This window comes from Anguilla anguilla, chromosome 10, assembly GCF_013347855.1.
Source record: "Anguilla anguilla isolate fAngAng1 chromosome 10, fAngAng1.pri, whole genome shotgun sequence".
Classification (NCBI taxonomy): domain Eukaryota; kingdom Metazoa; phylum Chordata; class Actinopteri; order Anguilliformes; family Anguillidae; genus Anguilla; species Anguilla anguilla.
Window position 1 is genome coordinate 45,713,338 of NC_049210.1, and position 16,178 is coordinate 45,729,515.

Below are 16,178 nucleotides of genomic sequence, written 5' to 3' on the forward strand. Positions count from 1 at the left end.
ACATTCGTTTAAGTAACCATTTCGGTTTTCTTGTTAATTTCATGGATTTTGGAGAACGACGCTTCAGACTTAATGAATTTTTGTTTATTTTGTGTATTTTTGTTTTGCAGAAAGGTAGGAGGAAGTGCGTCTCTTTATTACCTGATTCGCAGCGAGCACTTAGCGTTCTCTCTTTTGGAAAAATTACTCTCTCTCTCTCAATCTCACATTCACATTAGCTTTCTGTTTCAAAGGTTACACAGATACAAATAAATGCAAACTAATAGCAGTAACATTGATCGCACACTAATAACAATTTCTTCTATGAAACAATGCTTATATCAGCGCACATTCTATTTTTTGAAATAACAGTAACTGGTAACAACAGAATCGTAACGGGATCATTTCGGAATGGCAGCTGGTGGTTTGTGAGCAGCTAATAAATGATCTGAAATGTGAAAAAAAGTAAAATTAGAATAGTGACATGTCAGTATAGAAAAAAAAGTACAAAAACCAGTAAGAGCAGAATAGATGACGTGCCAAGTTTTATCGAAAAGCAACTAGGCGGTTGTGCCAGAAAGATAGTATAATAATGCCAAGAAATACAATAGGGTGCCTCACACCTTGGGTGCTTGCTCCCCCCTAATAATAACATTTCTCCACTGTACTTTGGCTGCCTGTAATTCAGAAATAATAATTGTGCGGTGAGTACGGGCTGCCTGCTGTTACTTCGGCAAATGGCAGCGTGGCAACACCATCTGCAGTCGGCGCAGTGTCTGGTCCTTCCACCCCCAAATTAGATCATTTTCCCTCAGCCATTTTCACAGCAATGATATGAATCAGTTTGCGGAACACAGATCATAATTGTTTTTATTACAAAATGACAGAGTGAGCCTCTTTCTCATTCTCTTTCTTTCTCTCTCTTTATCTCTCTCTCTCTCTCACACTCACTCTACAGCATAAATAATGAATACCAACAAAATAAATGTATAAATAAATAATCGCAATAACAGTAATCACCATCAACACATTTATGAACAATTAGCGTTTAGACTGTATCTCTCTCCCTCCTTCTCTCTCACGGACTCTCTGTCTTTCTGTCCACTTCAGTTTTCAATTTCAGTTTCAAATGTTTGTCCAAAATTTGCCTCATTAATATTTCAAATGCACATTTGTCCTGCTAAACCATGTGCATTCGACAACAGCAACAAAAAAAGCCACATAAATATCGTTCAGACCCTGAAGTCTGACAGTCACATTCTGTCACCCTATCTCAAGGGCTCTTTCAACCTGCAAAGCTCTGTTTGGGCTGGAGTCACCACAACCATCAATCTCTGACAGGCACAATATATTCCGATGTCACTTCTGCATAGTATGTAATAACAATAATAAATCAAGCGGGAATTATCTTTTGCCTCATAATTTCACTTCCCATAATGCCCCACTGTTTTGCTATAAAATCTCTGATTTATGGTTCGGTCGGCTCTGAGGCCTGTTACTATTAAGTGGTGTCTGGTTAATGAGCTCCAAGAACAGAAAACTGAGAGGATTTGGTCCGTGGTGCCATTGTTTGTCTGTTTTTGCTTTTTTGTTTTTTTTCTATTGATCTAAAAGTTTATTGGACTTTTTGTGCTAATAGACAAGTGCTAACAGGCTAGATTTGTCTTAGGGTTTCCTAATTTAATGGTAAGTATACCAAGTATTCTCTTTCCCCACTGCTCTCTGATCTTCCCCCATACATATGCACACACATGCACGCAAAAACACACACGCACACACACACGCCACACACACATTCATTCACACAGTGAGCTTGCATAATGTTTTCAGACAAAGGCGGTTGAGTCTATGCTCAAGCGTCTACGCGGCCTTCCAAAAATAATTCTTCTGTGTGTTTATTTCTTTCTTAAAGGACATCTTATTAAAACCCTTGCTTTGTTCATGGATGAATACCTTCTCTGCAAGCGCTCAGAAATCATCAGTGATTTCAAAATTTACCAGTGAAGAGCACAAAAAACTTGTGGATGCTCTTGATGCATCCGGGAACAGAAAATTAGAACTCAAGCACAGATGTGAAGTTCATATACAGAAAAATATATTCACATGCGACCTGCAGAAAAAAAATGTGTGCACATACATTCACACCACACCACTGTTTTCGCTCACCCACATGCTAATTCCTGTTTTGATAGTCCCAGCATGTCCTTAGGTTCGCTGTTAAAAAAAAAAAAAAATGTCTCTCTCAGCACTCAATTTCAATTCTCTGTTTCTCCAGCTGTGACATCGTCAGAACCTGACAGACAGAGTCGAGTTCCTCTGCGTTTCGTGGCGGGGTTTTCCAGTCAATGAACTGAAACATGCTGTGGGAAACTAAAAATGTTTGGGTATATTTGCTGTAGAGTGTTAGAAAGTGCTGTTATTGTTCAGGGAATAGTATGTGATTAATGAACATATTTACCTGCACTCCCTGAAAAGATAAAACCTGTAGTTTATCACATGCAATAATTATATGTTATTATTATATTTATACATGAATTTATACATAAAATTTGTTGAGAACTGTAACCTCCGTATTGCATATGCAAAACTATTATTATCTATGTGGATTGTTATCTTGTTTAATTTTCAGTAACGGTGTAACAGTGTAAGCCATGTTTATCCAGTTGTCTCAAATGTTTTCCTGTGACGGTCGTTCAGTTGCCACCAACGGCGTTTTAAGGCACTCTCTCTCTTTTTACTGCGTGTATTAATTTGTCTGTTTGGGGTGTTTTGCGTTCGCTGCTCGATCAGGCACCGTGTTGTGCTGAATGGTCCTTTGCTAAGCTACGCGCTGAACGCTGCCTTCACCAGTACTTTGGGAAACGGCTCCGTTTGGACGAAGGCTAAATCAGGCGTCCAACCGTAGCGCGCGCGAGGTAAAGTACTGTAGAGGTGACGGTTGAATCCGCGGTGCGCGTTTAAAATGGCGCTGAACGGCCAGTATCTCTGGTAAATATTTACTTTTTGAGCGCCAAACACCCCCCCCCCTGACGCTTTCCTTTTTTTTTCCTCGGACCTCTCTCTCTCCAGGAAGAGCCGTTCGTGATGGTGTCGGAGAACGTGCTGGGGAAGCCCAAAAAGTACCAGGGTTTCTCCATCGACGTGCTGGACGCCCTCTCCAACTACCTGGGGTTCAAGTACGAGATCTACATCGCGCCCGACCACAAGTACGGCAGCCAGCAGGCGGACGGGGTCTGGAACGGCCTGATGGGGGAGCTGGTCTTCAAGGTGAGGGGCCTGACGCGCAAACGTATATTCTATTGCACTACGTTTATCGGGCAGACATTTTTAATATTCAAAGTTCCCAGTTTTCTGGCCTTAAGTACTTAATTAGCCATAAAATGTACGCCGTCTGAACTTTTAGCGACATTTCTCCATCGCTGCATGAATGACAGTGGAAGGCTGTTCTCGCGTCCCTGTATGAACCAGTGTGGGTCAATACAGCCAATTAGATTATTTAGCGTGTGTAAATAGTGGGGGCAAAAACCTGCACCCGCACTGACCCTCCAGGACCCGGAAATAGCCCACCCCTGGTTTAGAGGGTCCCTAAAGATATTCCAGCAGTCGAACACACACAGAATGTTTCTCTTTTTGGGGTCAGCGTAGATAGCAAAAAAAAAACAGAAAAAAGGGATAGTTGTGCCAAGTTCACTGTTTATCTCTGTGCTCTTCTCAGTGCCTGTGCTGAGTGGGTGTGATGGGGCCTGGAGCATTTGTCTGAGGGATGTGAAGTGGATCTAACACTGGGAACATTAATGTTTTAATGATCTTTAACACGAACTCAGCGTGCACTGATATTACCAAAAACAAACGATGATGATGAAATATGATATAAAAGATATTCATAAGAGAGAAAGATGAACGAGTCACACAGATATATATTTATTTGCAAAATTATATATTTACAGTGTTGAGAATGCCTCAGGGAATAAAACTGAACTGAAATGTCTGCAGCTTCAGAAATTATGTCATAATATACTATTTTTAAGGATTTGAGTCTATTATTGATTTGAAACCTTAAATTACTCTTGTCTTTTTTTGTCTTGTCTTAGTTTAAGGTAATAATATGAATTACACTTCTCTGTTTCTGTGACCTGTCATCTTTGGCCTCATTTGTGAACCGTTTGATTGTGTTCTGGCTGAATTTATGAAAACGATGGAACGCGCAATAATTTCTATTTCTTGCTTGCTTTTTTGAGCCATTTATAACAAGGAGCAGGGTTAGGCACAAATCTGTATGCGACGTCCAGCTCCATCCCCAATCCCCATTTGTGTCTGTGGGGTTATACTCAACGATTCTTTCGAACAGTCTGGATAGCATAGAATAATTGCTGAGGACAATTGGAACGCCTGGAATTCAGAGGTTTTCTGATTGGTGGTTTGTCAACCTCAAAGAATGATTAGCAAGCAGTCCAATTGAAAGTACCAAAAATTGATTTGTTCGGTCCTCTGTGGACCTGCACCAGCCTTGACGTTGTTTGTCACCAAAATAACGGCCGACGCATATATGTCTTCAATGCCCAAAAACCTGTCGACAAAAAGTCCACCGACACCCATTCACGTCAGTACACCCAGTACCTCATGTGAAGCAGTGATTAATTATAAGTGGATATGATTTCTGGAAATGACGCGAGGGTAACAGGCAGAAATTTCAGAGTGCATTAAGATGAAAGTGCAGTGGAATCGGAGCGGGCAGCACAGTGCCCCTGTGAACACAGTGAGAAATGGTCTGTTTGTTTGCACCTCTGCGCTTTGGTAATTCCACCGAGTCTAAGTGATGCATGGCCGTCATTTATCAGCGAATGCGCAAGGCCAAAATGGCCGCCCGGATGAGAGCTCCTTCTCTACCTAGCGAAAGTTTTGCATTTTCCACCTTTCGGATGCTTGTAAAAACAGTTTGATGGGAAAGTTATTGAGGATTCTTACGAGGAAATGCGTTTTTTCACCAGCAAGTCGCATCAAACCAATAAACTGGACAAACTGCTGACTTACATCCACAAATGGAAAAATATGGAAATATTTATTGAAATATAAGCAGAATAAATGTCTTTTAAAATTTAATTAACGGTCCCCTGGGGCTCCTTAATTGACTCCTGAGAGCCCAGAAACATGATTTTGGAAATCTGTTCGTTAAATAAAGGTTTTTTTTTATTTTTTATTTTTAACCTATCAGTGTTTCCTGTTTATGTTAAACAGCCATTTTTATCTTGGCAGATGGAGCCTCTGACTGTCTGCTGCAGGAAATTGTCAATCCATATTCTATACACTATCCCAACTGTAATAATAATAATAATAATGCACTCATAGATACTGGAGACAGCCAGCACAGAAGGACTGTCCACCTCTTGACAGGCGAAAGTGAAAGCTTTAAAGAGCAGTAGGTCTGCAGAGCATCGTCACAGCCATCGCACTGCTCCCCTCGCTGTTTTGTTTTCATTCCGGAACTCGTTCTAGAACATTCGCGCCATGTTTGTATGTCACCTGCTGCCATCGCCATGGCGAATCTCTCCTCCTTAGCATGTACGCTGCTGGGCGAGGAGGTGAGACTGTTGCAGCTTATCTCCAGGTCCAGAGAGATGGCACTGGCCATGGAGAGAAGAAAAAAAAAAGAGAGAAACACATTCCAACCTTTATTTCCATTCGTTTTTTTTGCTCCCTCGCTCAAAGATTTCTCGCTTTGTCTTCCCACAATCCAATCTCCTAATACTGCTATTATCATTATTTAAATCCTCAGACATTCAAATTTGTATAGAAACCTTTTCTAAAGCTTTGCTGTTCATATTCCCTCCCCCCCCCCCCCCCCCCCCCCACTCCCTAGTGTTCAAGGATTTTTAGGGTAATAAAAATATAATAAAAATACGAGATTTCCAAGGTCATGTTTTTTTTTTTTTTCGGTTTTTTAAATGAAAGCCTTCACGGGAATATATTTCACAAGTGAAGCGCTGGAGGGAATGTGTTGAAAGGCTGTCTTTGTACTTTTCTCTCTCCTTTATCAGTAAAGCACACCAGAATACCTTTATGCTCACACACACACACACACACACACAGCAGGTGCAAATCGCTGCTATCCAAAACGGTCCCTGGTTCCACCCGGACCAGCTTTGACATTCCCGTAAAACCCAGAGGGCATCATTAGTGCGCAGTCATACGTACACGGGAACTATACTGTACATTAGCTAATTTCACATGCGTCCCATCGTAAAACGGTTTAGTTACACGTACCCCTCATTGATAATGAGTTGCGCCCCCTGCGGCTTTTTTTTGGCTCTGCGTCCTCAACACAAGCTTCAGGGGTCGAGCGATGCTCTCTGCTGTCGTCCAATGAGCAGGCCGGGGACACTCTCACCACACCACCCGCTGGTGTCTCCCGGCTTTCGCAGAGCATGCTGGGAATTTTTTTTGTCCCCGCTTTTAAAATGTATTTATTTTTTCACATGCTGGGTAAGTGACAATTTCTGTCCGTTTAAGCATTTTGTTTCCTTACCAGAGCATGAAATTAGCCGGTTTAGTCAACTGTGAATTAATTGTGTGTGTGTGTGTGTGTGTGTGTGGGGGGGGGGGGGGGGTAAAGTAACATCAGCGATTCATACTTTATGGAAGTAATTCTCACCAATTTCTTATTTATTTATTTTTTGGTCCTTAAGCTTCACAGAAAACCAATTTGCTGCTGATAGGCTGGTGCCAGTTTATACAATCATTATTTTTCTGGACCTGTGGCCAGATGTTCCCAGCTGTGTTGGCCATGCTTGGGGAAACCAGAGAGAGTCTCCTTACCGTTAATGTTGCATGTTAAAAACGCACAAGTGATTTAGTTAAGGGTGCAGAGTATATTAACTGTGCTAATATACATTAATTTTTTTCCTGAGTGACTGAAAAATGCAAATGCATTTGACATCAGCAGTTTTATGTTTTCAGTTCAAAACAAGCAGACAAAAAAAAAAAAAACAGGGCGCACACTGGGCTTACATACACACACACACACACACGTGTGCACCTAAACACACACACACACACACAATTAGACAAATTAGACTTAAGGGCTCAAATTAGGGTTCAGCTAGGGTTAGGGTTAGGAAAACGGTAAGTCTGAGGGTTGAGGCAAGTTTACGGTTGTGTTCAGCAGCTTGAAGAAAGGTTGGGACATGAGTTTTATTGATTTTGAATGAAGAAAAAAAATGTCTAGTAGCATGTGTACCCATGACCATACAAAATGTCTAATACATGCATGTTTTTCTTAGGGAGAACATTTTTCTTTTTTAAATGACCTCATACATATGATTTTGCATTTAAATTATAGTATACATGATATTTACCTTGTTTTCCATCCATTTTAAATGGGTTTTCAGGTGTTTTCAATGGTACCAATGGCTTCAAATTAGATTTTAGGGCTCAAATTAGGGTTCAGCTAGGGTTAGGGTTAGGAAAACGGTAAGTCTGAGGGTTGAGGCAAGTTTACGGTTGTGTTCAGCAGCTTGAAGAAAGGTTGGGACATGAGTTTTATTGATTTTGAATGAAGCAAAAAAAATGTCTAGTAGCATGTGTACCCATGACCATACAAAATGTCTAATACATGCATGTTTTTCTTAGGGAGAACATTTTTCTTTTTTAAATGACCTCATACATATGATTTTGCATTTAAATTATAGTATTCATGATATTTACCTTGTTTTCCATCCATTTTAAATGGGTTTTCAGGTGTTTTCAATGGTACCAATGGCTTCAAATTAGAGTTAAGGGCTCAAATTAGGGTTCAGCTAGGGTTAGGGTTAGGAAAACGGTAAGTCTGAGGGTTGAGGCAAGTTTACGGTTGTGTTCAGCAGCTTGAAGAAAGGTTGGGACATGAGTTTTATTGATTTTGAATGAAGCAAAAAATATGTCTAGTAGCATGTGTACCCATGACCAGACAAAATGTCTAATACATGCATGTTTTTCTTAGGGAGAACATTTTTCTTTTTTAAATGACCTCATACATATGATTTTGCATTTAAATTATAGTATTCATGATATTTACCTTGTTTTCCATCCATTTTAAATGGGTTTTCAGGTGTTTTCAATGGTACCAATGGCTTCAAATTAGAGTTAAGGGCTCAAATTAGGGTTCAGCTAGGGTTAGGGTTAGGAAAACGGTAAGTCTGAGGGTTGAGGCAAGTTTACGGTTGTGTTCAGCAGCTTGAAGAAAGGTTGGGACATGAGTTTTATTGATTTTGAATGAAGCAAAAAAAATGTCTAGTAGCATGTGTACCCATGACCATACAAAATGTCGAATACATGCATATTTTTCTTAGGGAGAACATTTTTCTTTTTTAAATGACCTCATACATATGATTTTGCATTTTAAATTATAGTATTCATGATATTTACCTTGTTTTCCATCCATTTTAAATGGGTTTTCAGGTGTTTTCAATGGTACCAATGGCTTCAAATTAGAGTTAAGGGCTCAAATTAGGGTTCAGCTAGGGTTAGGGTTAGGAAAACGGTAAGTCTGAGGGTTGAGGCAAGTTTACGGTTGTGTTCAGCAGCTTGAAGAAAGGTTGGGACATGAGTTTTATTGATTTTGAATGAAGCAAAAAAAATGTCTAGTAGCATGTGTACCCATGACCAGACAAAATGTCTAATACATGCATGTTTTTCTTAGGGAGAACATTTTTCTTTTTTAAATGACCTCATACATATGATTTTGCATTTAAATTATAGTATTCATGATATTTACCTTGTTTTCCATCCATTTTAAATGGGTTTTAAGGTGTTTTCAATGGTACCAATGGCTTCAAATTACAGTTAAGGGCTCAAATTAGGGTTCAGCTAGGGTTAGGGTTAGGAAAACGGTAAGTCTGAGGGTTGAGGCAAGTTTACGGTTGTGTTCAGCAGCTTGAAGAAAGGTTGGGACATGAGTTTTATTGATTTTGAATGAAGCAAAAAAAATGTCTAGTAGCATGTGTACCCATGACCAGACAAAATGTCTAATACATGCATATTTTTCTTAGGGAGAACATTTTTCTTTTTTAAATGACCTCATACATATGATTTTGCATTTAAATTATAGTATTCATGATATTTACCTTGTTTTCCATCCATTTTAAATGGGTTTTCTGGTGTTTTCAATAGTACCAATGGCTTCAAATTAGAGTTAAGGGCTCAAATTAGGGTTCAGCTAGGGTTAGGGTTAGGAAAACGGTAAGTCTGAGGGTTGAGGCAAGTTTACGGTTGTGTTCAGCAGCTTGAAGAAAGGTTGGGACATGAGTTTTATTGATTTTGAATGAAGAAAAAAAATGTCTAGTAGCATGTGTACCCATGACCAGACAAAATGTCGAATACATGCATATTTTTCTTAGGGAGAACATTTTTCTTTTTTAAATGACCTCATACATATGATTTTGCATTTAAATTATAGTATTCATGATATTTACCTTGTTTTCCATCCATTTTAAATGGGTTTTAAGGTGTTTTCAATGGTACCAATGGCTTCAAATTAGAGTTAAGGGCTCAAATTAGGGTTCAGCTAGGGTTAGGGTTAGGAAAACGGTAAGTCTGAGGGTTGAGGCAAGTTTACGGTTGTGTTCAGCAGATTGAAGAAAGGTTGGGACATGAGTTTTATTGATTTTGAATGAAGAAAAAAAAATGTCTAGTAGCATGTGTACCCATGACCATACAAAATGTCTAATACATGCATGTTTTTCTTAGGGAGAACATTTTTCTTTTTTAAATGACCTCATACATATGATTTGCATTTAAATTATAGTATTCATGATATTTACCTTGTTTTCCATCCATTTTAAATGGGTTTTCAGGTGTTTTCAATGGTACCAATGGCTTCAAATTAGAGTTTAGGCTCAAATTAGGGTTCAGCTAGGGTTAGGGTTAGGAAAACGGTAAGTCTGAGGGTTGAGGCAAGTTTACGGTTGTGTTCAGCAGCTTGAAGAAAGGTTGGGACATGAGTTTTATTGATTTTGAATGAAGCAAAAAAAATGTCTAGTAGCATGTGTACCCATGACCAGACAAAATGTCTAATACATGCATGTTTTTCTTAGGGAGAACATTTTTCTTTTTTAAATGACCTCATACATATGATTTTGCATTTAAATTATAGTATTCATGATATTTACCTTGTTTTCCATCCATTTTAAATGGGTTTTAAGGTGTTTTCAATGGTACCAATGGCTTCAAATTAGAGTTAAGGGCTCAAATTAGGGTTCAGCTAGGGTTAGGGTTAGGAAAACGGTAAGTCTGAGGGTTGAGGCAAGTTTACGATTGTGTTCAGCAGCTTGAAGAAAGGTTGGGACATGAGTTTTATTGATTTTGAATGAAGAAAAAAAAATGTCTAGTAGCATGTGTACCCATGACCAGACAAAATGTCGAATACATGCATATTTTTCTTAGGGAGAACATTTTTCTTTTTTAAATGACCTCATACATATGATTTTGCATTTAAATTATAGTATTCATGATATTTACCTTGTTTTCCATCCATTTTAAATGGGTTTTAAGGTGTTTTCAATGGTACCAATGGCTTCAAATTAGAGTTAAGGGCTCAAATTAGGGTTCAGCTAGGGTTAGGGTTAGGAAAACGGTAAGTCTGAGGGTTGAGGCAAGTTTACGGTTGTGTTCAGCAGCTTGAAGAAAGGTTGGGACATGAGTTTTATTGATTTTGAATGAAGAAAAAAAAATGTCTAGTAGCATGTGTACCCATGACCATACAAAATGTCTAATACATGCATGTTTTTCTTAGGGAGAACATTTTTCTTTTTTAAATGACCTCATACATATGATTTTGCATTTAAATTATAGTATACATGATATTTACCTTGTTTTCCATCCATTTTAAATGGGTTTTCAGGTGTTTTCAATGGTACCAATGGCTTCAAATTAGAGTTTAGGGCTCAAATTAGGGTTCAGCTAGGGTTAGGGTTAGGAAAACGGTAAGTCTGAGGGTTGAGGCAAGTTTACGGTTGTGTTCAGCAGCTTGAAGAAAGGTTGGGACATGAGTTTTATTGATTTTGAATGAAGAAAAAAAAATGTCTAGTAGCATGTGTACCCATGACCAGACAAAATGTCGAATACATGCATATTTTTCTTAGGGAGAACATTTTTCTTTTTTAAATGACCTCATACATATGATTTTGCATTTAAATTATAGTATTCATGATATTTACCTTGTTTTCCATCCATTTTAAATGGGTTTTAAGGTGTTTTCAATGGTACCAATGGCTTCAAATTAGAGTTAAGGGCTCAAATTAGGGTTCAGCTAGGGTTAGGGTTAGGAAAACGGTAAGTCTGAGGGTTGAGGCAAGTTTACGGTTGTGTTCAGCAGCTTGAAGAAAGGTTGGGACATGAGTTTTATTGATTTTGAATGAAGAAAAAAAAATGTCTAGTAGCATGTGTACCCATGACCATACAAAATGTCTAATACATGCATGTTTTTCTTAGGGAGAACATTTTTCTTTTTTAAATGACCTCATACATATGATTTTGCATTTAAATTATAGTATACATGATATTTACCTTGTTTTCCATCCATTTTAAATGGGTTTTCAGGTGTTTTCAATGGTACCAATGGCTTCAAATTAGAGTTTAGGGCTCAAATTAGGGTTCAGCTAGGGTTAGGGTTAGGAAAACGGTAAGTCTGAGGGTTGAGGCAAGTTTACGGTTGTGTTCAGCAGCTTGAAGAAAGGTTGGGACATGAGTTTTATTGATTTTGAATGAAGCAAAAAAAATGTCTAGTAGCATGTGTACCCATGACCAGACAAAATGTCTAATACATGCATGTTTTTCTTAGGGAGAACATTTTTCTTTTTTAAATGACCTCATACATATGATTTTGCATTTAAATTATAGTATTCATGATATTTACCTTGTTTTCCATCCATTTTAAATGGGTTTTCAGGTGTTTTCAATGGTACCAATGGCTTCAAATTAGAGTTTAGGGCTCAAATTAGGGTTCAGCTAGGGTTAGGGTTAGGAAAACGGTAAGTCTGAGGGTTGAGGCAAGTTTACGGTTGTGTTCAGCAGCTTGAAGAAAGGTTGGGACATGAGTTTTATTGATTTTGAATGAAGCAAAAAAAATGTCTAGTAGCATGTGTACCCATGACCACACAAAATGTCTAATACATGCATGTTTTTCTTAGGGAGACCATTTTTCTTTTTTAAATGACCTCATACATATGATTTTGCATTTAAATTATAGTATTCATGATATTTACCTTGTTTTCCTTCCATTTTAAATGGGTTTTAAGGTGTTTTCAATGGTACCAATGGCTTCAAATTAGAGTTAAGGGCTCAAATTAGGGTTCAGCTAGGGTTAGGGTTAGGAAAACGGTAAGTCTGAGGGTTGAGGCAAGTTTACGGTTGTGTTCAGCAGCTTGAAGAAAGGTTGGGACATGAGTTTTATTTATTTTGAATGAAGAAAAAAAAATGTCTAGTAGCATGTGTACCCATGACCATACAAAATGTCTAATACATGCATGTTTTTCTTAGGGAGAACATTTTTCTTTTTTAAATGACCTCATACATATGATTTTGCATTTAAATTATAGTATTCATGATATTTACCTTGTTTTCCATCCATTTTAAATGGGTTTTCAGGTGTTTTCAATGGTACCAATGGCTTCAAATTAGAGTTTAGGGCTCAAATTAGGGTTCAGCTAGGGTTAGGGTTAGGAAAACGGTAAGTCTGAGGGTTGAGGCAAGTTTACGGTTGTGTTCAGCAGCTTGAAGAAAGGTTGGGACATGAGTTTTATTGATTTTGAATGAAGCAAAAAATATGTCTAGTAGCATGTGTACCCATGACCAGACAAAATGTCTAATACATGCATGTTTTTCTTAGGGAGAACATTTTTCTTTTTTAAATGACCTCATACATATGATTTTGCATTTAAATTATAGTATTCATGATATTTACCTTGTTTTCCATCCATTTTAAATGGGTTTTTCAGGTGTTTTCAATGGTACCAATGGCTTCAAATTAGAGTTAAGGGCTCAAATTAGGGTTCAGCTAGGGTTAGGGTTAGGAAAACGGTAAGTCTGAGGGTTGAGGCAAGTTTACGGTTGTGTTCAGCAGCTTGAAGAAAGGTTGGGACATGAGTTTTATTGATTTTGAATGAAGCAAAAAAAATGTCTAGTAGCATGTGTACCCATGACCAGACAAAATGTCTAATACATGCATGTTTTTCTTAGGGAGAACATTTTTCTTTTTTAAATGACCTCATACATATGATTTTGCATTTAAATTATAGTATACATGATATTTACCTTGTTTTCCATCCATTTTAAATGGGTTTTCAGGTGTTTTCAATGGTACCAATGGCTTCAAATTAGAGTTTAGGGCTCAAATTAGGGTTCAGCTAGGGTTAGGGTTAGGAAAACGGTAAGTCTGAGGGTTGAGGCAAGTTTACGGTTGTGTTCAGCAGCTTGAAGAAAGGTTGGGACATGAGTTTTATTGATTTTGAATGAAGCAAAAAAAAAATGTCTAGTAGCATGTGTACCCATGACCAGACAAAATGTCTAATACATGCATGTTTTTCTTAGGGAGAACATTTTTCTTTTTTAAATGACCTCATACATATGATTTTGCATTTAAATTATAGTATACATGATATTTACCTTGTTTTCCATCCATTTTAAATGGGTTTTCAGGTGTTTTCAATGGTACCAATGGCTTCAAATTAGAGTTAAGGGCTCAAATTAGGGTTCAGCTAGGGTTAGGGTTAGGAAAACGGTAAGTCTGAGGGTTGAGGCAAGTTTACGGTTGTGTTCAGCAGCTTGAAGAAAGGTTGGGACATGAGTTTTATTGATTTTGAATGAAGCAAAAAAAATGTCTAGTAGCATGTGTACCCATGACCATACAAAATGTCTAATACATGCATGTTTTTCTTAGGGAGAACATTTTTCTTTTTTAAATGACCTCATACATATGATTTTGCATTTAAATTATAGTATACATGATATTTACCTTGTTTTCCATCCATTTTAAATGGGTTTTCAGGTGTTTTCAATGGTACCAATGGCTTCAAATTAGAGTTTAGGGCTCAAATTAGGGTTCAGCTAGGGTTAGGGTTAGGAAAACGGTAAGTCTGAGGGTTGAGGCAAGTTTACGGTTGTGTTCAGCAGCTTGAAGAAAGGTTGGGACATGAGTTTTATTGATTTTGAATGAAGCAAAAAAAATGTCTAGTAGCATGTGTACCCATGACCATACAAAATGTCTAATTCATGCATGTTTTTCTTAGGGAGACTATTTTTCTTTTTTAAATGACCTCATACATATGATTTTGCATTTAAATTATAGTATTCATGATATTTACCTTGTTTTCCATCTATTTTAAATGGGTTTTTCAGGTGTTTTCAATGGTACCAATGGCTTCAAATTAGAGTTAAGGGCTCAAATTAGGGTTCAGCTAGGGTTAGGGTTAGGAAAACGGTAAGTCTGAGGGTTGAGGCAAGTTTACGGTTGTGTTCAGCAGCTTGAAGAAAGGTTGGGACATGAGTTTTATTGATTTTGAATGAAGCAAAAAAAATGTCTAGTAGCATGTGTACCCATGACCAGACAAAATGTCTAATACATGCATGTTTTTCTTAGGGAGAACATTTTTCTTTTTTAAATGACCTCATACATATGATTTTGCATTTAAATTATAGTATTCATGATATTTACCTTGTTTTCCATCCATTTTAAATGGGTTTTCAGGTGTTTTCAATGGTACCAATGGCTTCAAATTAGAGTTAAGGGCTCAAATTAGGGTTCAGCTAGGGTTAGGGTTAGGAAAACGGTAAGTCTGAGGGTTGAGGCAAGTTTACGGTTGTGTTCAGCAGCTTGAAGAAAGGTTGGGACATGAGTTTTATTGATTTTGAATGAAGCAAAAAAATGTCTAGTAGCATGTGTACCCATGACCATACAAAATGTCTAATACATGCATGTTTTTCTTAGGGAGAACATTTTTCTTTTTTAAATGACCTCATACATATGATTTTGCATTTAAATTATAGTATTCATGATATTTACCTTGTTTTCCATCCATTTTAAATGGGTTTTTAGGTGTTTTCAATGGTACCAATGGCTTCAAATTACAGTTAAGGGCTCAAATTAGGGTTCAGCTAGGGTTAGGGTTAGGAAAACGGTAAGTCTGAGGGTTGAGGCAAGTTTACGGTTGTGTTCAGCAGTTTGAAGAAAGGTTGGGACATGAGTTTTATTGATTTTGAATGAACCAAAAAAAATGTCTAGTAGCATGTGTCCCCATGACCATACAAAATGTCTAATACATGCATGTTTTTCTTAGGGAGAACATTTTTCTTTTTTAAATGACCTCATACATATGATTTTGCATTTAAATTATAGTATACATGATATTTATTTTGTTTTCCATCCATTTTAAATGGGTTATCAGGTGTTTTCAATTGTACCAATGGCTTCAAATTAGAGTTTAGGGCTCAAATTAGGGTTCAGCTAGGGTTAGGGTTAGGAAAACGGTAAGTCTGAGGGTTGAGGCAAGTTTACGGTTGTGTTCAGCTGACGCGGTGGATTAAAAATATGCACATTTATCCCTTTAGCTGCCTCCTCCTTTTCTCACCGTCTGGTTTTCTGATTGCTGTAAACTGTGTGGAGCCAGCCCCGGCTTCTGTCCTCCGAGGAAGCAGATAAAAAACTTGCGGCGTTCGTGTAGGCAGGAGACAACGGAGGCCTTAGAAGAGCAGATGTAATTGCTCATGGTGTTCGAATGACCTCAATTTCTCCTGAATTGAAAGACACGTTGGCTGTTTGACAGAGAAAATACAGGCTGAGACAAATAAGCGGTGGGACTTGCTGAAAATTTATTTAAAAAAATAATACACCCCCGCTAGAAATGCCAGCTTGCTGCGTTCTTTGTAGGTCTAAAACCGAACGCTTAGTTTTCAGATCCATTGAAAGTTTTTTTTTTTTTTGTTTCCCGAGCTTAAAATGAATTTCGAGTACCAATTAGATGTACACTTGAAATTAAAACTGTTAGGTGAGCCACTGATGCTTTAGACTTTTTTTTTTACACACTCTCCCCGAGGTGCATTTTTAAAAGACCACAGAAGAAGAGACGTGCAGGCGGCCGCGTTCGTTCGCTCACGGGCCGGGGTGCAGGCGTCTGAGAGGCGAGCCGCTGTGACACGACGGCGGATAAAAGCTCCGTTCTTTGTCTATGAGT

At 38.0% G+C, this 16,178-nt stretch overlaps 1 protein-coding gene across 2 annotated transcripts in view; it reads left to right on the forward strand.

Moving 5' to 3' along the window:
- Positions 1 to 16,178, forward strand: part of grid2 (glutamate receptor, ionotropic, delta 2) — a 377,520-nt gene that overhangs the window by 282,846 nt on the left and 78,496 nt on the right. For both annotated transcript variants that reach the window (XR_004761248.1, XM_035379838.1), the window contains exon 10: positions 3,049 to 3,246. Coding sequence is in view for 1 of the 2 variants with exons in the window: in XM_035379838.1 (XP_035235729.1) it covers positions 3,049 to 3,246 (198 nt within the window). In the remaining variant the exon portion in view is untranslated. The remainder of the gene's footprint in view (positions 1 to 3,048; positions 3,247 to 16,178) is intronic.